Raw genomic sequence first — 21327 nt, forward strand, 5'->3', positions numbered from 1 at the left:
TAGTGGTGTTTATTTTACTATAAAATTTTAGAGTTGAGTTCGAGTTTAAAGCTAAACACCCCAAAACTGTTGTTGATTTATAATATTTTGGGTTAATATCACGAAAAACCCCAAACCGATACATTTGTGTCAAATTTACCAAAAACTATTTTTTTTACCACAAAAAATCCTAAACCGGTATACCCATGACAAATTGACCACAAACTATTTTTCTGACCACCAAAAATCCCAAATTGACATGCCTGTGATAAATTTATCCAAAATTAATTTTTTGAACACCAAAAGTCCTAAACCGGTTTACTTGTGACAAATTTACCATTCGTTAGTTTTCATTTAATTGGGTTAATAATACGAAAAATTACAAAATGATACACCTGTGACAAACAGAGCGGAAAAAATTCAAAATGGTATACTCGTCAACTGTCAAGCGTCATCTACTCAGTAATTTGACGTTAAAATTTAACGAAAATTAATGGCGAATAAATTTCTCACAATTGTACTAGTTTGAGGTTTTTGGTGGTTAAAAAATTAGTTTGGGGTAAATTTATCACATGTGTACCAATTTATAGTTATTGATGGTCAAAAAAATTGTTTGAGATAGATTTATCATAATAGTTTGGGGTTTTTCGTGACCCTAATATTATTCATAGTTTTGAACATATCAAAATATTGTGCTTTCGGTTTTAAGCACCGAGCGTCGATTCGGCCCAAGCCCAGCACGGAGGCCCATCTCCGAACTTACGGGCCTCCGAATCCAAGCGCTCTCCCGACCCGGACCGACCCGCGAATTATCTATCTGTTAGCCTGCCCAAGCCCACATACGGCCACGATACTGGTAGATTCTGTTGCCAATCGCTCTCTCCAACAAAACCAGAGAGCGGAAGAAGAGGAAGAAGCTCGAAGATTAACCGCCGGACGAGAATGGCCGCGAGCCTGCAAGTCGCCATGGCCTCTCTCTTCCCATCTTCAACCTCGTCACCTGCCGGTAGAAGAAGAAGAAGCGTCCACGACGTTCGTTGTTCGGCAATCAACTCCAAGAGCTCGTCCAAACTCCCCCTGCCGCCAATCAACCCTAAGGACCCCTTCCTGTCGAAGCTGGCCTCCGTCGCCGCAACCTCGCCGGAGTCGTTGCTCGACCGCCCCGTGAGCTCCGACACGCCCCCTTATCTGGACTTGTTCGACTCTCCGAAGCTCATGGCGACGCCTGCTCAGGTGAGTGAGTGGCGAGTTCTCTGGTTCGGTTCTTTGTCTGGGATCGAGGATTGGTCGGTCGATTGCAAGTATTCGTTGAGGGAGCTAGAATTACTTCATTTCCTTAATTTATAGCAGATATAGTGCACAAATGGTTGTGTAACCACAGTAGATAGCTATCCATGATCTTATGTGGATAACTTACACTCAGAGAAGCTCAATTCTGCGCCTTAGGTAGTAGAGCTCACTTTGGAGAGTTAATTTGTGATTGAGTCAGAGAATTGCTCGGTTGTGTTCCATGGTCGTGGTTTCATAACCGTTATTGTTTTGTTCACTCACTAGATATTGAATTATCAATTTATCAAGAACAGGATAGTAATTCTGGCAAAATATACTGTTTATGGCGCTGCCATAGTGCTTTAAGGTCAACAATGCACGAAATCAAGAGCCTTTTCTTCATTTTATATCTACAAGTTAGTTTTGAAAGCTCTCTTAGGAGAGTTGGTTTTGGTTTGCTATGAAAATATTACTGGTCCATTGAATGTTTCATAGAGCAAAAGTTGCAAACGTAGTTGTTTAATCTAAATTTGAGATTTTCGGACAAAGTTTCACAGATCAAACTGAGAATTTTGGGGAAATAGTGGGATGATTTATGAGTTTCGTGTCCCGAAATTGACTGGAGATTATGATTTTTTTTTTTTATTTTGCTTCAGCTGCAAGCGCTCGGTCACAATTGGTTATACCTCATAATTTCGTGCTTTTATGTGATAGAATGATGTATGTACTAGGGGAGAGCTCCGCCTCAGTGAATTTTTCTATTTAACTATTTCCTCTCTCTTTAGTCAAAGTGGAAGTATTAGTTTTCAAGACTCGGTGGATTGGTTTTTAGAGGATCGGTTTCCATTGCTTGACGATGTTTTCATCAGGTGGAGAGGTCAGTTTCGTACAATGAGCACCGACCAAGGAGGCCTCCACCAGATTTGCCTTCACTGCTTCTCCATGGAAGAATCGTTTATATTGGCATGCCAGTAAGTGGTTCACATTAAATTGTCAACATTTGTCTTCTTTTAAGCCATTCAGTCTGGAAACGGATGCTGCACTCATTGCTGATGAATTGTAATTAGCATAAATGATTGGAGAAGCCAGTGGGAATGTGAAGGAGTGTCTGTAACTTCTAGAAAGGATGTTAATCAGGGCAAGGGAAAATGAAAAATGGAGGCATGTGTTGAAGGAGAAAGGATGTTAATCAGGGCAAGGGAAATGAAAAATGGAGGCATGTGTTGAATGAGAATTCCTTCTTCTTTTTTTCTCGCACGCTTGGTTGGAATCTAAAGAGGATCTTATCAGGTTTTAGTTACTCCTGCTAGAAATAGTATCTTCTTTCTTTCCTCAGCAGGAAACTGCTGTTTGCCTGTAGCTGGTAGACAATAACTGCTATCTTCTTGTTCAGGCCACCATAATAATAATAATAATAATAATAATAATAATAATAATAATAACTACTATTGTCTTACAGCTGCTCGATTGTTCTGAAGTCGATGATGTCTTTTTGAAGTTGCTTATATGCTAAAGTTGCTGCGAACTTTCAACCTGCTAAATGGCATTGGTGTTTTTGCCCCAAAAAAAAAATTGGCATTGGTGGCAACTGCATTTTCTACATAGCTATTTATGCTATACTTTCTTGCTTTTGGCAAGTCTCAGCGCCACCTCTTGTAGGTCTTTTATACAGAACTAACTATTTACTGTCTCTCAGTTGGTGCCTGCAGTCACAGAGCTTGTAGTTGCAGAGTTGATGTACTTGCAGTGGATGGATCCAAAAGAGCCAATATATCTTTACATAAATTCTACTGGAACAACTCGTGATGATGGTGAGACGGTGAGCTTCCATCTTTGTAGTGACTGATTTCGTACTGAATGTTCAAGCTTATAAATGGTCGAGACCTGACCTTTGCAAGGATACATGTTACTTGGTAAAGGAAAACAGTTTATTTCCTTAGAACTTTGTGTTGAAATTACAATCATTGCTGTGCAGGTGGGCATGGAGACCGAGGGTTTTGCCATTTATGATGCACTAATGCAACTAAAGAATGAGGTGAATTTTCTTACAATTGGCATCTATGGCTGTTAACTCTTCCAGTGACTTTCCAGTAATTATAGTAGGTACTTGATTAAATAGGGGCGGTGCTTGGTGGTGATTTTGGCTTTGTTTTACTTATCAAAGCTTAAAAAACTATGGATCACCTTGTTTTGTCAATACACTTCCAATGAATTTTACACTTGGATCTAAGAAAAAAATTTGAGAGTTGAAGCGTTCTCTCGTTGATTTTGTTAAAGCAGATACATACAGTTGCCGTAGGTGCAGCTATAGGACATGCCTGTCTGCTACTTGCTTCGGGATCTAAGGGTAAAAGGTTTATGATGCCACATGCCAAAGGTGCGTTGGTATTTTGTAGTCATCTGCTATGCTCTGCTCTCGTCCTTTTCTTGTCTGATGTCAACACAATATCGTTTCAGCAATGATCCAGCAACCTCGTGTTCCATCCTCCGGATTGATGCCAAGCAGCGATGTTCTTATTCGTGCAAAAGAGGTATATAGCGGTGTTCTGATGAGCTATACATATCCACAATGGACAATTGCTACTCCGTACAGAAGTTTATAAAATGTGTTGACTTGGAACAATTTTTGTAGGTGATAACCAATAGGGATACTCTTGTAAAGCTTTTGGCTAAGCACACTGGGAATGTGAGCGCTCTCTCTCTCTCTCTCTCTCTCTCTGTGTATATCTTAATTGGCAAGAGAATAACTAATGCTGCATCTGAATCATTCTAGTCCATAGAGACTGTAGCCACTGTCATGAGAAGACCTTATTACATGGACGCCACAAAGGCCAAAGAATTTGGTGTCATTGACAAGGTAAGACATCATTTAGGGTATTAATGGTGTCTTCTAGTGATTGTGCACGCCGTGTGGACTTATGTGAGGTTGCAATTCTGGTTCCAGATTCTTTGGCGTGGTCAGGAGAAGATAATGGCAGATGCAGCCCCTCCTGAGGACTGGGACAAGAATGCTGGCATTAAAGTTGTAGACGGATTTTAAAATTTTTCCAACTTTCAGATGGACAATTTTATGTAAGTTCCTGGCTTCTCGAAAGTACACATATTGTTGATGTTTAGCCAGATGATTGCCATGACAAAGCAAATAGACATTTTAAACTGTGGCTAGAAAACAGGAGAATTAAAATTATGTGATTCCTTGCTGCATGTCGAAAACCAGCCACAAATCCCTGGAATTCTTCCATATTCATACTGGAGAGAAACTGCTTTCCTAACAATCTAATTTCATTTCTTCATCAGATTGTGTTCTCCCCAAGGAGCATGCTCCTGCATGTAGAACATGTTTATTGATGCATAATATCTCACATGTTGGAGAAAATTATGGTGGCAGCAGAATCGATACCCTTATGTTTGGTAAAAATAGATAAGCGGATGGTTTAAGGAAATCTGGAGGGGTCTGGTAGGATTTTCTTTTTCTTGCTTCTGGTGTGTGCCATTTCGTTGTTCTATTATTGGTTGAGTTCTATGTTTATCTTTTGGTAATATAAGAAATGATTGATGCAGAGGTCATGATCGGGGAACTTCTGTCTGACTCATTTTGGTTCTGTTTTGAATTTTTTTTTCTTTTTTAACTCGCTGATTTTCTGTCATACAGGATTAGTGTTGCGTCGTTGCTTAAACTCCTTTTTTCAGTGCAGGAAACTGTGCAATAAGGAACTTTGCATACATGAAACCTGAGAACTCAGACTATGGAGCATCATAGCCCCAGATCACTTGCAGGAGAAAAACTGCCTCTTGTAATTAGCAGTTCTCCTGGAAATTTTCAACGTCACGATCATCTGGACATTTCGCCAATGCACCAGGAACAGATCAAGGAAACCCTGCAAAATAGCGTGCGTATAATTAGGTTTCGTTTTAGCTTCAAATGGTGTAATAGTTTGGCCTGTAACAATGCTTCAACCTATTGAATTCTTTCGCGTTTCTTCAGCCTGTTTCGCATGCTGCTGGGTATTTCTTTTTCGATTCTGAATTTACGAGCTGTAGGATTTCACGACAGGTAGGCGCTCTATGACTGGATTTACTCATTAATCCCATCCGCGATTATTCCTTTTCATTTTAAGATAAAACCGCTGTGCACGTATTCGAGCCGCCCACTTTGCAAAATCGGTTCTTGTCGCGTGTTTCCCCTTATGAAGTTTTTGTGCTATTTGCCTCTCCAGGTTCATAATTTGTCTTCGGTTGTTCAAGACCCTTTTTTTTTCAATAGGCAATGCATATAATGGAATAAATTGTAATTATTGGTTCTACAGTCAAACGAACGAATTTAATAAATACCTTCGAAGGTAATATCATCATTTTATTTTAAATCGCGTGGTTTTAGGGGGAGGGTTAGTGGAAGAGCGTTTCCTAGATCAAGGACCGCCCGCCCAGCCTTTGAGCAGTTTCGTAGCTCCCATTTGCAGCAACCAAAATCCCCGCGAACATGGCCTCTCAGATGAACGGACGAGATTCCGTGTCGCCACCGTAACAACTCTGAGCCGACGCTCACCAGAACGAAATTATTCAGAATCAAGTGACAATCTATCTGTGAGAGAGAGAGAGAGCTGGTTTGGGAACTCACGAGTCACGACGGCCTCCCAGGCCACACAGCGAAATCATTTCTCGTCTCGCAGAACGCGCACCCAGACGACGAGGTTCCTCCTTCACGCACCGTTCTGCCTTCTCTCTCTCTCTCTCTCTCTCTCTCTCTCTCTCTCTCTGCGAAATCCATAGCCACATTCTCTCTCCTCGAGAGGAGAAACCGCCGTCTCAGAGAGAGAGAGGGAGGGGGCATGGCGGAGGAAGAAGCTCCGGAGGTCGAGCTCAGCGGCAAGCAGAAGAAGGAGATCGCCAAGTGGTTCCTCCTCAATTCCCCCTGCGGCGAAATCCAATACGTCGCCAAAGGTTCGCATTCTCTCCCTCTTTTGTTCTTTTGTGGTTCGTCGTTCTTGTTCATACGTTCGTTTGGTGTGATTGGCGTGGATCGTCGTTTCGAGTCCGCCTTGCAGATGTGAGATCGGTGCTGAACGACGATGGAGCGTACGACGAGGCAGCGTCGGAGGCGTTTCCTACTTATAACAAGGCTCAGATGATTTGCCTCGACTTGCCCCGGAGAATGGGAGAAGTAAGTCTCTAGATCCGCTTCGCTGGAGATTCGCTGAATCAGTGGTCACCTTCTGAATTAGTTGCTTTACACTATTGGTGATGATAATGCCCTGTTTCGTTCCCTTAAAGTTTGATCCTATAAGGAAAAAGGAAATTCGTTCCTGCCATTTGTGCTGGATGAGATGTATAAAAGCTCGCGTGCTGACGTCACTGTGCCTGTAGGTTCTGATTACATCATTTGGTGAGCTTGAGGAGAATCGGTTTCTTGATCCACGTACTGCGCAAGTTGGGATCGTCGACCATGTCAAGCAAGTAAGCGTTGCAACAGTTTTGCACAGCATACTGCAGTGCCGTCTTTGCTTTATTTGTGGCTTGCCGAAAAATCTTTTGTTATCTATCTGCATTCAATGAGTATATTGATGGAAGTCCAATTTGGTCCCGTGCATTTGTTTGTTTTTTTTGGCTACATAATTTTGGTTTCCCACATTATTCCTCCAGCTCATGCAGCATTGCTGGTTTTCTTTCCCTCTTTGGTTCTCGAGGATATTTGTATAATTATATGCGTTCCATTTCTCTGATTATCTGCTAATTTGGTTCAGGTTTGTACAGATGTGAGACCTGCAACTGATGAAGAGCTTCCATCTCCATATATTGAGGAATTTAGGTGCGTTTCTTGTTGCCTGATAGGCCCCTTGACTCGTCCTTGCCAGAATATTTCTTCTGTTCATGAGTGCTTTATAGCATATGACCATAACAGTTATTTTACCATCCTCCCTCTTTTGTACGTCTCCTCTCTGCTATCTTGATGTGTCACATTCGAGAGGTTCATAGAACCATGCTGTAAAAGCAAAAGTAAATATGCATTACTCCATGCCCTACTTTCATCTTTGATTCTTTTTATTCTATGAATTCACTGATATTTGGAGAAATGCTGTATATACCCTGAAACTAGAAATAGACTATGAGGCTTTCCTTGTGTGATGCTTGATACATTGTGAAACTAGAAATAGCCTGTGAATCTTTCCTGTTAATGGCAGTCAAATAATTTGCTCTTGTGATTCCTTTTCCGCCTTTATTCCTTCAGATGTGCTCTGGATGCAGAAGTGCTAAAATATGTTGGGGAGGCTTATCCAAAAGGTGTCTGTTCAGTTTACTGCACAAAGGGTAAAGATTTGGAGGGACCAGGATCTGATTTTGAGCTTGCAGTAGTTATTCAAGCTGCTAGAAATAGCCCACAAAATTTCTGGTCAGTGAAGCTCATAATTAACTATCAAGTAACTATGTCTCTTTCTTTGGCACTGCAATTCCATCTAAACAAAGCATGGTGGAACAATGCGCTCTCATCTTCAGTTTTCAATCAGTGAGATTAGTAATTAGCTTCTGAAATTAGTTATTAGTAGCTTACTTGTTGGTTTTGACATATTTGCAGCACTGGAAGTTGGCGCTCAGTCTGGAACATCGAGTTTAATGATGATATGCAAGTTCTTGAAATAAGAGGCCAAATGCAGGTATTTTGAGCTGGTTTCCCTCCTCCATTCCCACCTTCTTAATAGCGTCAGTTATCTGAATTTTGGGAAACATAACCCTTGTTCTTGTTTAGGTTGGTGCTCATTATTTTGAAGAGGGAAATGTGCAGTTAGATGCAAAGCATGAATGCAAAGATTCAACTATACTTCAGGTTAGAGGCTATCAACTCTTTGCTTGCTTAACCATTTTTAGTGCCCAACAATTTACGGACAAGATACCATGATGTGCTGAACTCATTGGCATTTGCATTTACTTCTTCCAGTCCCCTGAAGATAGTGCTATTTCAATAGCTAGTATAATTCGTCATCATGAGACAGAGTATCTTGGGTCTCTTGAGGTATGAGTAGGTTTGTTTATGTGATAAATTTTTAATTTGATCAGAATATTGATTTTCTAAAATCCATCAATACAGGCATCATATACCAATTTGCCGGACAACACCTTTAAGGTAATCATTTACTTTCCAAGGTACTTTATTAAAGATCTACTGGGTCATTTACACGGCATATTGACATATCTCAGCATGAGTTTGGTTTTCCCCTGAAGAAGAGTGGTGACTATTGAGTGACTCCGCAAATGCTTGCACCATATCTTCGATCATCTGCCTAATGATTCCTCATCCATTCCCTGTGATCCTTTGCTAGGTGTTTCCCTTTTACTGCTTTATTTTTGTAAAGATGACAGCTACCTGTTGTCGCATCCTTTCTCCTGGCTGATATGGTGCTTGTGCTTGTTTTCATATTTTTGGGGAGGAATATGTAATTTTAGGTTAAAAAGTTTCTCCTTCTCTCGGACTCGAACAATATCTTATGAGGTTTTTTGGAAGTTGAATACACTTTCTTATAAGTTTTCCATCACTTCATTATTGTTTTGATGAAATGTGTGCAGGATCTACGGAGAAAGCTTCCAGTTACTCGCACCCTTTTCCCCTGGCATAATACCCTGCAGTTCAGTCTTACGAGAGATATCTCCAAAGAACTTGGAATTGAAAAGTGAAATTACAATAAGATGAGCCAAGATCCATTTGTTTGAGGTTCAAGGTAGAGGATACTTGTTCATCTGCTGGATTGAAGGCATTGAGTATGTACGATTACATATGGAACTTTTTGCCATGCCTTGCCTCTTCCATTTCCTCTGCACTCTTCTTTTTGGTTTTTGAATCTCGTGTTATCTTTTGGTGCCCCCATCTTTCTGTGTCCTTGTCAATCGCTGCTGTGCAGATTACACCTCTACTAGGAGTCTAGGAGTCCTCAGTTTTGGCAATTTGTTTTTTTTGTGTGACCATTTCTTTGAGCTCTGTATAGTGAGTTACGAGAGTTCTGGTCCTCATATGAGGTCAGTCGAGAATAGTCAGAAGAATGCTGTGACAAGTGAATTTAGTTCCCCACAAAAGTTGTGAAGCCAAATTTATTGGATTGAATTAACCTGAGTGAAGATCAATATATGTGCGTTCGTATATTGTGGCTTTGAGCTGCATTACCATCATAGCTTTTCCAGTTGATGGTTCTATCTATGTACTGAAAACTCTCTCTCTCTCTCTCTCTCTCTCTCTCTCTATCATGATGGTTGCTAACTTGCTTTCTTAAATTAAAGCGAAGTAGGTCCTACCCAGCTTGTTGGTGAAGGTTTAACTTGGGACTTGGATGCTGTGACTAGCAGATAAGATAGAATGGTAAAAATGGCTGATCTTGCTCTTTTTTGCTCCACTGTAGCGGTCTTCTTTTTGCCTTCGACACTTGCATAGTTAGTTGAGGTTGCAAACCATATTTGTCTTGCAAATCTTGCCAATGCTTGCAATTATTGGGGACAAGATGGACTGCTCTGGAAGCTGCATATAATGTCAACCCAGTAGTTATGAGTCCTCTGTAAAGAAAGGCAAAATCAGCTTTTTTACTTGTGAACTTGATGAATCAAATGAAAACGAAAACCAAGAGAACTATTATTGTATCAATTAGAGATCTTCGAAAAGATCAAAGCATCCACAGGAGGAAAAATAAATTAGCTTAACAGACTGCAATAGGATGAAAACACCCATAGAAGTGACGATCCGAGCCTAGAATATCTTTTAAAGGATCAATTGAGAACATGATGAAGTTCAGTTTCCTCCTTTGTGCTATTTTCCTCTCTGGGATGATGCAGTTTAGCCAAATCAGACACAAATGTGCTCCAGAAGGCATTGTCTTTTTAAGCCTGCAATATTTGTTTGGCTGAGTTGTTGTAAGTAATGCAATGACATAGCTTTGCCTTCTGTCGAAGCGCATCTCTGATGATAACAGCGAGATCGGTTGCTTACTGACCAGAGTTCTGCCTATCAATGTGCCTGAATTTGCGTTCCATTTATCAGAATTTTTCAGTTGATCTTTAACTTCTTTGATCACAGTGATGTCCAAATTATGTAGCTTTAACACAGGTACCCATTAGTCTCTTTCTTTCTTTGTGAATATGAGACCTGATTGTTTTTCTTTGAATAGCGATTCTTCCGAAACATGCTTTGCAGAGGAAGCCGGTCAATATTAAGCTAGTCTAGACTCTGCTTTCCATTAATTGACTCTTCAACTGTATGATACTAGACACTGTTAGATGGATTTCAATTACCATTGCTTGCTTCAGCTGTTTTATCATATCCCTCTTCATAAATCATATGCTATGACTCAAGGTAGAAGTTTCGGATCAAGTATTTGCTGCTTAAATTTGGAGTGTTTTGTGAATGTGACTGCACAGACTCATTGTAGGGACGTATATAAGGGACTTAAAGCGGGGCTGATGCTTATAAAGTTGTTGCGCCTACTGCGAAAGAGAATTGATCTATGGAGCTTCTTGCTTTGTGGATGTAAAGTTAAGTTTGACATCCTGAGAAATGGTTCAACACTAGAGTACTCAAATCATCATTGTGCAGTGGATAGTAACTGCTGTCCCTCTCTTTTGCAACCCAGAAGGTGAACAGCTCAGATCGATCCTACCGTCTTTGATCATGGTTTTGGCAGTGGGTAGGATCGAGTGCCAGTTAAGTCTGTGTTGATGATGAGTGCGGAAATATAAAATTGAAGTGATTTCAAGAGACCGGATTTTTGAATGCATGGAGCGGGATGAGTTTGGGATACAATGAGTCAAATATTGGCTGACTGACTTTCGTTAACCGGATATCGTCATTGACTGTTTAGAAGATTCACGCATGAATTGCACTGGCGAGTAGAGAACTCGGAGAGTCGCGCAAAGCCTAGTTATTTGTGTGGCAAAAGTTGGCCAGGATCCGGGCCTAAGACACTTTTGTTGCATGATGGTATTGCCAAATCTTTGTCTCACCGAGCCGTTGGAACTTCGACGACTTTTCTCCAAGCGAAACAATTGAGAGACCTTAATACTAAATGATTGGTTGCATGATGACTGATTGATTGGCCAGGATAATCCTCATACGGTCCCTCCACATAAGGGATCGAATTCTTTGAAAAGACCGGCAATAATTACACAAAAATAAATAAATAAAAGCACCCGCAAGAATGCCAAAACGAATCTTTAATCAGGCATCAAACCCCACTTCTTGGACTTTCGTCCTTACGTAGGAGACTCCGATTGGATAATTGATTGATTGCAGACGGCCGAGAGGCATCAGAGCCATAATAATATACAGCGAAACGACAAATCGCACATGTGCATTTATGCAACTCTCACGGGAATACAATTGTGAAAGTTCGGGGGTTGAAATTTATATTTTCAGAAACTCGAGTTATCCTCCTCCACCGTTAAACTTGGGCTTACTTGCCGTTGCCGGTGCACTGGAAATGGCGGAGATCAAGGCCCAGGCCTCTCCCCACGTTCACGAGCACCCTCTCGTCATGCCGGAGGCCGACGTCTCCGGTGACAAGCCCCGCAAACCGAAGCGCGTTGCTTCTCTCGACATCTTCAGAGGCCTCACCGTCGCGGTACGGTTCACCTCTCTCTCTCTCTCTCAACAATTCATGGTGTCTACTCGGTGGTGGTTGCGAAGTTCCATGCTTGTTGCGGAAGCTTCCTGTCTAATTGTTTTCGTCTTTGCATGATTGTTTGGGCGGGGAAGCTTAGGGTGGATGATAACCCTTCTATTTTAGAAATAGATTTCCGGCTAGAAATAGTTTTTTCTATTTCTGTTTATGGATGAGTTTCTGAGCAAAAAAATGTGTTTGATAACGACATAAAATTTCTATTTCTGAAAAATGTGTCGGTCGGCCGACCGTCGCCGCCACCGGTCACCGCCGTCAGTCGCCGGCAGCGGCGGTAGGTGTTTGAGAAAAAGTGAGATTTCTATTTCTGTTTCTCGAAAAAGTAGAAAATTATTGTTTCTCATTTCTTCTTCAAATCTATTTCTGAAATAACTTTTTGTTTCAGAAATAGAAAAATAGAATTACCTTACGAAATGAGTTTCTGTTCCAGAAATAGGTTTGGAACAGAAATTTTGTTTCTGGATGGTTTTCATGCAACCCCTTATTTTCGAGTTGATGGGTGCTCTTTGAGTCTGTGTTGTCTATTTTCTTACTGTTCTTGTACTTGAATACTGAGTTTGACGTTCTTGCGAGACGCGCTTAGTTTATTTTGTGTGTTTTCAGCTCCTGTGCTGATTTTTGGGGTGGGTGACAGCGCCTCTGATTTGGTGGAATTCTATGCTCGTTAGTTTTTCGCAATTTCAATACTCCCCGAGAGAGCTCCGTTTGTTTTGCTGTGTGCTATGTCAGAATAAGTGCTTACTTCTACTCTGATAGCATAGCGTGTTCATTATGGGTGAATAACTGCTTACGTGCTTTATGACAAGTTAGTGATATGTGCGCATTGGTGAATGGTTTGGGCCGACGGTGAGGCAGGGAAAATGGTATTTTTGATGGATTATTAAGAATATTTTTCATTTACATGTTCGCCACCGTCTGGAATTTGATTTTCACGTGGTTTTCATATGAGAATCTAAGTTACTTGTGTTCTCATAAGCGCGTAATACGTTTTGTGTTTTAGCTGATGGTTTTGGTGGATGATGCCGGAGGAGAATGGCCTATGATTGGACATGCGCCGTGGAATGGTTGCAACCTTGCTGATTTTGTGATGCCTTTCTTTCTTTTTATTGTGGGAATGGCCATTCCGCTTGCTCTTAAGGTTTGTATTCCTCCCATTTTCCATTCGATAGAACAGAACCGGTGGTTTTGCAAAACCTATGGGCTCTTCCTTTCAACCTTTGGGTCTTTTCCTGTAGAGAATCCCTGATCGGTTTGAAGCCATTAAGAAGGTGATACTACGGACTCTCAAGCTCCTCTTCTGGGGTCTACTGCTGCAAGGTTAATCCATAATAGTATGTGTATTTGTTCTTCCATGATATAAAAGGAGTATTATATTGATGATGTGCAGTTCCAAAGACAAGTTTTGTAAAGGAAAAGGAACTTGACGTGATATGGAAAATCTCCATTTGCATTGTACTTTGGTTTGTTTCCTGTTGGTAGTAACTAGAGAGCAAAGGGTGAAAGACTTGAAATAGTGAGGGTCCAGTCAATTTGACGTTTACCTGGTTTCATCATTTGATGCAGGAGGTTACTCACATGACCTTGACAAACTATCATATGGCGTTGATATGAAAATGATAAGGTGGTGCGGCATTCTCCAGGTAACATGATTACTTGTACTATAGTTCACATCCTTTTTCATAAATTTCGATTTGATAGTAGTGTTTTGTGCTTTTTTTTGGCCCAATGACAGAACAGTGCATGTGTGTATTGTTTACCTGCAGAGAATAGCTCTTGCATATTTGGTGGTGGCACTGGTTGAGATTTTTACAAAAAGTCCACAATTTAATGATGAAATATCCAGCTCGTTCTCAATCTTCAGAAAGTATTGTTGGCACTGGTTGGTGTCCGAACTTTACCACAATGGGAGCTCTTGGATCTACCATTTCAGTGATGCATCTGCTGAAAAAGCTATTTTCTATGTCAAATATCAGGTTGTTTGGAGCATCTGTTGTTACTGTTTACTTGGCTATTCTTTATGGGATACATGTTCCTGATTGGCAATTTGCAGTCCAGGACAAAGATAAGCCCAACTATGGGAAGGTTTTCAGAGTAAGTCCTTTCTGTGTCCTAGTCTCACTGTACCTAAACAGCATGTCAGATATTCTTATAATTCTACGTCAATTGTAGGTTACTTGTGGCACAAGAGGAAACTTAGATCCTCCATGTAATGCGGTAGGATACATTGATAGAGAAGTTCTTGGAATTAATCACATGTATCAGCATCCAGCTTGGAAGAGATCAAAGGTGCAAGATGATTTACCTTGCTAAATCGGGAGAATTAATTTCTTATGTCAGCGAAGTAGTAATCTAGTAGTTATAAATGGTTTCTTATCTCTGAAGTGCTGCAGGATTGCAATGTGAATTCTCCATATGAGGGAGTGATGCGGAATGATGCTCCAGCATGGTGTTATGCACCTTTTGAACCTGAAGGAGTTCTGAGGTCTGTCAAGCATTATTGTCATAATTATTGAGTCTTTTTATTTTGCTGTTTTCAGATGGCTATTAGCTTGTGGCTCGAGTTTTGTTATACCATCTGATAGTCCCCATTGAATTGTGAAAATGTAACTTACTGTGTGGAGCTTTTTTAGTTATAGTCATTCTGCGAAGCTTTGTAATTATTCTACGAAGTTTTGTATTGAACTCTGGGTCCATGACATATTTCTCAGTATTGCATAATGTGTTCTAGGTCAAACCAAAATATACTTTTGGGGTACCGGTAGTAGTATGGTAGTATCTTGTATAGTACTATAGTCTGACCAAACAGGGCTTGGGATGTGGTTCTTCCCCCTAATAGGCAAGGATTCTTCTCTTGACAACTTTTTGGAGTATTTTCTTGATTTTAGCCCACTTCAATGGAAAAACCATTGGCACGATGTTGGAGTTACTCCATTCTGTCCTGGTTTTCACCACTCCATGTCATGGTGACAACCTCCCTACAGGGCAGGGGTAGTGCATGGGAGCCTTGTGCAGTGGGTCACCCCTAAGACACCTAACTGCCTTGTAAACTCTATCAAATGCTCTGCAAAATGTGCCCTCATCTAATGGCATGAAGCATCATGATAATTGACAAGTGGGTTTACAGTGGATCTTTTTGTTTGCAGTTCAATATCTGCCATTCTCTCCACAATAATCGGAGTGCACTGCGGTCATGTGCTCTTGCACTTCGAGGTAGGTGTATTAGTCTGGATATAATATATTTGTTAGTCTGTTCTTGACTTGACTTATTGGAAGAACGACTGTTTCAGAATCATTCAACCAGACTGAAGCACTGGGTTCTCATGGGTCTTTCTTTGCTTATTTTGGGAATAATTTTGCATTTCACCAATGGTGAGATCTTTATAATCTGGCTTGCACAACTTTGATTTGTTCTTTTATGCGGCTCTTAGTCTGCATGATACTTTTTTCCTTCAATGCAGCAATCCCGTTAAATAAGCAGTTATATACACTCAGCTATGTCTGCGTAACAGCTGGTGCTGCAGCGATGGTATTCTCAGCCTTCTATGTCCTGGTATAGATCTTGTTGCCTCATGTTTCTCACTGGAAATCTTGGTTCTGTCATCAATCGTCTGCACCAAATGATCTAACTAGATAGAAGCAGAAATTATGGAGAAACACAGTTTGCCTGAACTGCATAGAGTCAGTACAATGTATATTACACGGCTAAGCTTTAACCTAGTTGATTTCATCAGCAAGGCTTAATTGTCTTCAGATATAGGCATATTAATGGGAGTGACAAGCATTATCAGCATGGCACAAGTACTTTTAGCAGATCGTTCCTGGAGTTTGTCTCCTAGTAATGATTTGTTTTAACACCACATTATGTTAGCTGCAAGTAAAGTCTACTTGGCGACCACTTAGACAAGATTGTGCAGGCATCTCCAGAAAATCATTACGCATAATTACTTCTATATTATAAGAAAACAATTTACTTGATGTAATTTTCTTCTTTAAAATGGTGCAGACCAGCTTAGTGCAAAAACTCTTGGGAAAGGTTGTTGGTGGGTGTGACTATAAGTATAGCTTGTGATAAATGACTGAGTTCTATGTTGTTATGCTAGGTTGATGTATGGGGTCTGCTTTTCCCATTTCTTCCCTTGAAATGGATTGGCATGAATGCAATGATAGTGTATGTGATGGCAGCAGAAGGCATATTTGCAGCATTCATTAATGGGTGGTATTATAATGACCCCCACAATAACCTGGTATGTCACTATAACCTTTCATGTGTTCCCGCTTTTCTCAGGGAGTCACTCCACGAACTCTTTAATGAGAAGGGCTCTGAAATACATTGGTATTATTGGCCAAAAGAATGAAACATTGCTGGATCCACCCTTCCTCTTTTCACCTTCAGAATATGCCAATATTTCGTTCTTCATTCTGTTGAGCTGTCGTTTCTTTCCCATGGAACATTTATTTAATGGAGCCATATGCTCTACTTGCAAATACCCAATCAAAGATAGGGTTATCCTCACAGAAGTTAAACCTCACACCTAAAGGAAAATTTTATTTCTGATTTTAAGGCTGTTTGAAATTTGCACGGTGCAGATATATTGGATTCAAAAGCACGTCTTCATTGGAGTTTGGCACTCAAAAAGAGTAGGAATTCTTCTTTACGTCATCTTTGCGGAGATTCTTTTCTGGGGTGTTGTTGCTGGCATTTTGCATTGGCTAGGCATATATTGGAAGCTGTGATTTCCATACGACCCGACCCACAACCTAGTTGGCCTGTCACTGCAGAATGCAGGTACAATTCTTATATGAAGATTCTGGCCCCTCCTTCATTCTAAGCATTGGTTTTAGTTGCTTCGGCTGCCGCCAATCTTAGCAGCGCTAGTCTCAGCTGAGTATGCCCCGTTGATGAACCTGCTTTTCTGTTATAGAACCCACGTTCTCAAGAGCTTTCATGATCCATTCTATGCAAGGATCTATCCCCAAGGGTACTGGATATGCTTTCTCAAGTTCCAGAAAAGAAATCTCAGGCATTCCAATATACAACAACACCACAGCTGGTCACTTCCTATTTCCAGTGTAGCCTTCTTCACGTTTAACATTTATAATTCTAACTTGGAGATCAACCGGAATTTGTGGTGACACAGAAGGAGTTTTCCTTTTTATCAACTTTTGAACCAAAACACGTTGCAAATAAAGACGTTTAATTTGTGGTGTCCTATTCTGAATTTGAGAAAACACATCCCATGCTCTTGGGAGTAATCCAGAAGAGGGGATACTGAAAGTTCTTGAGAATGCAGGTTCTCTAAGTTGACGCGGCTGATGAAATGTTCAAGCTCTATCTGTATCAATCAAAGGAACCGACTGATGTTCAAGCAGGAATACAAAGTAGTTTGTACCGCTTACATGTCATGTTCAGAAGACTCGATGTGTGTACTCTGGTTGTGAAAGCCATTCATTAATAACAATAAAAATCTCACATGATTGGTTGGCCAGAGTCCTTGCAAGTATCCAAATCTTCACCCGTTTTGGCAATGTTTCAAACGTAGTGTTTACTGGTAGCTGCCATTTTGGCACGAGGACCCTTCCTACTGTGGTGCGAAAATGTTAGCAAGCAAATTTATCTCTAGATGGATGTAAGAGTAAAATGATTTTTCAGTTTCCCTCGTTCCCCGAATTAAATGGCGACTCCCCGAGAGTTCTATCCTAAACTACGCAAAATATTGATACGATGAAACCATGAAATCGCAGTGAGAATTATGTTATGGAGTGTCCACATGCAGTAATGCAAGTCATTTGGTCCTTAGAAAACCGTCTGTTCAGGTCCAATGCATACTATTATAGCTCTTCATCAAGATGCCATTGACGGACTCTCCTGTTGCGATCACGAAAGAGCGCACAAAAATGCACAAATATTCTGGTGATCTAATGTTTCAATCTGACTCAATGTGATGCCCAGATGAAAACATATGGCTAAGGCCTCCTTTTCCACTTTTGGTGACGGCCATCATATCAGATGCCTTGTCTCTTGTCTCGCAAACTAACATTAAACCACAATCCAAGGCCAAGCCATAGCAAGGACAGAAGCAAATGGAGGTCTTGGATTCACAAGCACAATGCTAGATTTGTATCGCATTGTTCACGTCATTTCAAGACTTTGCAGTTCTACAAAATCTCGCGCAACAAAAAATTCCATTCATTTGAGCAGGTTCAAATCAGAATCATCTCCTGTGCTGTCTAGATTTGAGTTACTGCCAGTGCCAGGTTATACAATGTTTCCAATTTCAACGTCGGAAAGCAAGGCCAACATCAGAATCAGATCTTGACCAAATGCCATACGACAATCAATCGACGATGACTCCTGGCTAAATAGTTTCTAGTTTCGGGGCGGGTAGAAGATACCAATAGTTTTGGTGCAAGGGTTCAGAGGACCATTACTTATAAACCAAGATAGCAACTACTAAACAGGGCATATCAATACTGAAACTTTATTTCTCAATTAACTAAAAGTCAGAAAACCATTCCGAATCTACTGAGTACCACGGCAAGAAAGCCTGTCTAACACTTGATCTCCTTCAGTCCAAAGGCAAAGTAGAGGAAAGTAGGATCAGTAGCACCTTCCTTGTAATATGCAAACACCATGGTGCCATCATCATGCATGCTCTCCCCAACGAAACTGCAAAAATAACCAGATTGTCAATCCATCAAAGTCGTCAATCATATCTTGCAAACCAAAGAACAGGTTAAGTGCTAATTAAGCTGAGCATCAATTGTGAAGTCAGACGCAATTGCCGGGTTGGAACTTACAATTGGAGGTCACTGAGCTTAGAAAGCAGGAACTTGGTCGCTCCCTCGATGTTCTTCTTGAACAACTCTTGCTTCTCTCCCTCCAACTTGGGCGACAGCAGCTTGATGTACCTCTTCATGTAAATCACAAACTGCTTCTTGTCGAAAGGAGGTTGCTCCTGCAATCACCAAAACACAACCATCTCAAACGTGTCATGCATGAAAGGTCGATACCTCCAAAAGACGATATCTAGAGCTATAGAATAAAAATCCACTGACCTGAAGCCTAAAGGTGTCGACGATGTCCACGACCTTCACGGCCTGGTCATCAATGCCCTCATCTTCCCCTCCACCCTCCGCAGAAGGGTTGGCCCCAATGTCCACATCCACGGCTCCTTTGACAACCCACTGCATGCCCATAATCGCAACACGATGTAAAATTTTCAGTCATGAAATCACCCCATCACAAGTTATCCATTCCCATTAAATCCGAAACGCAGCATTGCCTATTATCCGTGTTAATCCGTCTTAAGGAGTAAATCTAAAAAAGATGCCTTTTGACCTAGAATCAAAATAAGCGTGTGAAGGTATAAAGGTTAAAACGAAGAGGAGATAAATACCGACCTTCCCCTCCACTTCCCAGAGCATGCCATTCTCAATTTCCTTGTATGGGAAGGAATCAGACAGAAGCTCATCGCCTGGAAATAGTAACAAGCAGATGAAAGATTTTTACTTCTCACCACAAAAAACACAGATGTTATTGGCTTTTCAGACATGGGCACATCAAGATCATGCGTGCTATGTTGATCTTCAACGCGTCCTATTATAATCATCAATCTCCAAATAACAAACAAGGCTTCTAGTCACCAAAACTTTTCACAACTTCTCACTCTGTACACAATTCAGAGTCTCACAGACCATCCCCTTACAGAGGAAAACGCAGGAACATATTTTGATTCAGAGAACCTCTACTATTGCAAGAACTAAACAAGGGAAATCTGTAGCATCCATGGATTAAACATCAAAGAGCTATATTCCCTTTAAAAAAGAAAGGGGCGGGGGGGAAGATACTACCCAGAAGAGAAAAGGAAAGAATTTTGCTTTCTTTCTTGATCGTACTCCGATGATCACCAAAAAAGATACTTTCAACCAAGTCAAAACCAAATTCAAAAGAAAGATTCGTGCACAACCCAATTCAAAAAACAAAGAGGTGCTATGGCATCAGCAAAGAAGAAAAAGGTTCGCAGCACCTGTGAGGAGATCCTGATACACGAGCATGGTTGCTGAAACTCTGTTCCTTCCTCTTTCCGACAACGAAAAATTCTCTGCTTTCCTTGGTGGCACAGGAAGCTAAAAAAGCAGAGAGAGAGAGAGAGAGAGGAGAGAGGTGAGACTCGGAGGGACGATAGCGCGAGGTGTGGGGCGGCGAGATTTTGTAGTGCCAGTGTTTAGCGGAGGAAGCAAAATTAATATTAGAATATTTCCAATTTTATAATATTGCACTATCGTGCGTCCCCTCTTGCTGTGAAATTCCGATCGTACCCCTCTGATATTTTTCGGGGTATCTCTAGAGATCGACATGAGGGACAAGAACATCGGAAGTTTGACCACCAGGGTGTTCGAATTCCACTCTTACCTTGGACTCTTTGGTCTTTTTCCCGAATCTGTCGGTCACGGCAGGTGCCCTAGCTGTTCAAGAAACTTTTTTATTTTTATTTTTAATTTTTTAGTCTTTTCCTTAAATAAGAATAGGAAACCACATTATTTGAACAGGAAGGATATCGTATATTGAAAACAAATTTCTCTCTCAAGTCACACCTTTGTTAGAATTACATATATCTGACCCATCGAATTGTTGCATTTTTATTAAAAAAATAATAGAATAAATATTTATCTTTTTTCCGAGATAATTCTAGAAAAAAGAGAGATCCCTAAAATACTTTTTCCCAATGCAATAAAGTTACATGTTGTCTATTTTTCCTGATAAAGGGGTATTTTCATGGGTTTGCTTTGATATCGTGTTCATACCGTTGTATTAAATAATCCCGACAGTTTGCTTTCTATCCATATAATACATACAGCTTTGGTTGCTAGTTGGGCAAATTAGATGACTTAAGAGCATTATTTCAAGAGCATTTTAAGGTCGGATGAATGTTTCCAAAGTATGTCATGATTATTTCTATCTTTATAACATTATCGAGAGTCATCCACGTTCTCGTCCAAACTTTATAATGTATTGAGTCATGAATAAGGTGTGTTCGATCTCACGATGATTGAAGCTCGTAAAGCATCAAAAGGCAAGTGGAAAAAAAAAATGATGGATGCTTGAAATAGATACAAGCAATCCTCAAATCACATGTTAAAACATGGGTTTACGCGTACCGATCAGCCGTAAAGAGCGAATTCAATCTCTTGCACCACTAAGTGTAGATGAATAATGTTTGACCATTAAATTGGGCTTCAGCTGAACGTGGTATAATACCGATGGAGTTTGCATGATAATTCGTGCCCGCAACGATAAATCTATTTGAGTCCAACGGCAAAAGCATGGCTCTTTTTAAGCATTCATACAAGAAAGGACTTGTAGTCGCGCCGCGCCTCGCCACTTTTGGCATGTGAAGGTCGAAATTAATGGCAGGAAATAGAATCCATAATT

The 21327-nt window shown here is 40.7% G+C and overlaps 4 protein-coding genes and 1 non-coding gene across 10 annotated transcripts; 4 read left to right on the top strand and 1 right to left on the bottom strand.

Moving 5' to 3' along the window:
• The first annotated feature begins 837 nt into the window (after positions 1 to 837).
• Positions 838 to 5232, top strand: LOC115752808 (ATP-dependent Clp protease proteolytic subunit-related protein 3, chloroplastic). Of its 2 annotated transcripts, none has more exons than XM_030691182.2 (10): positions 838 to 1212; positions 2118 to 2219; positions 2945 to 3067; positions 3224 to 3283; positions 3529 to 3625; positions 3706 to 3779; positions 3881 to 3934; positions 4022 to 4105; positions 4193 to 4320; positions 4939 to 5232. In XM_030691182.2, exons 1-9 carry the CDS (start codon positions 922 to 924, stop codon positions 4286 to 4288), a joined length of 981 nt encoding a protein of 326 aa, XP_030547042.2. In that variant the 5' UTR covers positions 838 to 921; the 3' UTR covers positions 4289 to 4320; positions 4939 to 5232. The 2 variants fall into 2 exon arrangements, with proteins under 2 accessions (XP_030547042.2, XP_030547043.2); XM_030691183.2 differs by having other exon boundaries at positions 839 to 1212; positions 4944 to 5232.
• On the bottom strand, positions 3959 to 20114 carry LOC115752812 (translationally-controlled tumor protein homolog). The gene is made up of 6 exons (XM_048283803.1): positions 19922 to 20114; positions 19296 to 19369; positions 18951 to 19079; positions 18693 to 18850; positions 18385 to 18561; positions 3959 to 3975 (listed from the first exon to the last, which is right to left on the bottom strand). The coding sequence occupies exons 1-5, from the start codon at positions 19947 to 19949 to the stop codon at positions 18444 to 18446; spliced, it is 507 nt and encodes a 168-aa protein (XP_048139760.1). The 5' UTR covers positions 19950 to 20114; the 3' UTR covers positions 3959 to 3975; positions 18385 to 18443.
• Positions 5783 to 9402, top strand: LOC115752809 (F-actin-capping protein subunit alpha). Of its 2 annotated transcripts, XM_030691184.2 has the most exons (10): positions 5793 to 6189; positions 6294 to 6409; positions 6613 to 6702; positions 6990 to 7054; positions 7475 to 7636; positions 7820 to 7898; positions 7991 to 8068; positions 8180 to 8254; positions 8330 to 8365; positions 8806 to 9402. In XM_030691184.2, exons 1-10 carry the CDS (start codon positions 6078 to 6080, stop codon positions 8911 to 8913), a joined length of 921 nt encoding a protein of 306 aa, XP_030547044.1. In that variant the 5' UTR covers positions 5793 to 6077; the 3' UTR covers positions 8914 to 9402. The 2 variants fall into 2 exon arrangements, with proteins under 2 accessions (XP_048139750.1, XP_030547044.1); XM_048283793.1 differs by lacking the exon at positions 8330 to 8365 and having other exon boundaries at positions 5783 to 6189.
• LOC115752867 lies at positions 10043 to 10218 on the top strand. The gene has a single exon (XR_004016811.1). It is a non-coding gene; the product is annotated as a small nucleolar RNA snoR127 (small nucleolar RNA).
• Positions 11615 to 17369, top strand: LOC115752804 (heparan-alpha-glucosaminide N-acetyltransferase). 4 transcript variants are annotated; one of them, XR_004016797.2, is made up of 14 exons: positions 11617 to 11837; positions 12895 to 13032; positions 13130 to 13211; positions 13458 to 13534; positions 13658 to 13773; positions 13868 to 13985; positions 14064 to 14180; positions 14285 to 14376; positions 15038 to 15104; positions 15182 to 15263; positions 15353 to 15444; positions 15995 to 16138; positions 16482 to 16680; positions 17186 to 17369. XR_004016797.2 is itself a non-coding variant. In XM_048283725.1 (13 exons), the coding sequence occupies exons 1-13, from the start codon at positions 11697 to 11699 to the stop codon at positions 16394 to 16396; spliced, it is 1284 nt and encodes a 427-aa protein (XP_048139682.1). In that variant the 5' UTR covers positions 11615 to 11696; the 3' UTR covers positions 16397 to 16507. The 4 variants fall into 4 exon arrangements, 3 of the variants coding, with proteins under 3 accessions (XP_048139682.1, XP_048139688.1, XP_030547036.2); XM_048283725.1 differs by lacking the exon at positions 17186 to 17369 and having other exon boundaries at positions 11615 to 11837; positions 16379 to 16507; XM_030691176.2 differs by lacking the exon at positions 17186 to 17369 and having other exon boundaries at positions 11618 to 11837; positions 16482 to 16949.
• Positions 20115 to 21327: the final 1213 nt, after the last annotated feature.

Source organism: Rhodamnia argentea, chromosome 1 (assembly GCF_020921035.1).
Source record: "Rhodamnia argentea isolate NSW1041297 chromosome 1, ASM2092103v1, whole genome shotgun sequence".
Lineage (NCBI taxonomy): Eukaryota > Viridiplantae > Streptophyta > Magnoliopsida > Myrtales > Myrtaceae > Rhodamnia > Rhodamnia argentea.

Excerpts from the sequence above, each read along its gene's own strand:
- LOC115752808 (XM_030691182.2), top strand. The coding sequence starts at position 922 with ATGGCCGCGAGCCTGCAAGTCGCCATGGCCTCTCTCTTCCCATCTTCA. Across the intron at positions 3,284-3,528 it reads TAATGCAACTAAAGAATGAG|ATACATACAGTTGCCGTAGG; the intron begins GTGAATTTTCTT and ends TTGTTAAAGCAG. Across the intron at positions 4,106-4,192 it reads AATTTGGTGTCATTGACAAG|ATTCTTTGGCGTGGTCAGGA; the intron begins GTAAGACATCAT and ends TTCTGGTTCCAG.
- LOC115752809 (XM_030691184.2), top strand. The coding sequence starts at position 6,078 with ATGGCGGAGGAAGAAGCTCCGGAGGTCGAGCTCAGCGGCAAGCAGAAG. Across the intron at positions 7,637-7,819 it reads AATAGCCCACAAAATTTCTG|CACTGGAAGTTGGCGCTCAG; the intron begins GTCAGTGAAGCT and ends ACATATTTGCAG. Across the intron at positions 8,255-8,329 it reads AGTATCTTGGGTCTCTTGAG|GCATCATATACCAATTTGCC; the intron begins GTATGAGTAGGT and ends CCATCAATACAG.
- LOC115752804 (XM_030691176.2), top strand. The coding sequence starts at position 11,697 with ATGGCGGAGATCAAGGCCCAGGCCTCTCCCCACGTTCACGAGCACCCT. Across the intron at positions 13,212-13,457 it reads CTGGGGTCTACTGCTGCAAG|GAGGTTACTCACATGACCTT; the intron begins GTTAATCCATAA and ends CATTTGATGCAG. Across the intron at positions 13,774-13,867 it reads AGAAAGTATTGTTGGCACTG|GTTGTTTGGAGCATCTGTTG; the intron begins GTTGGTGTCCGA and ends GTCAAATATCAG.
- LOC115752812 (XM_048283803.1), bottom strand. The coding sequence starts at position 19,949 with ATGCTCGTGTATCAGGATCTCCTCACAG. Across the intron at positions 19,080-19,295 it reads TCTGGGAAGTGGAGGGGAAG|TGGGTTGTCAAAGGAGCCGT; the intron begins GTCGGTATTTAT and ends ATGGGCATGCAG. Across the intron at positions 18,851-18,950 it reads TCGACACCTTTAGGCTTCAG|GAGCAACCTCCTTTCGACAA; the intron begins GTCAGTGGATTT and ends TGGTGATTGCAG.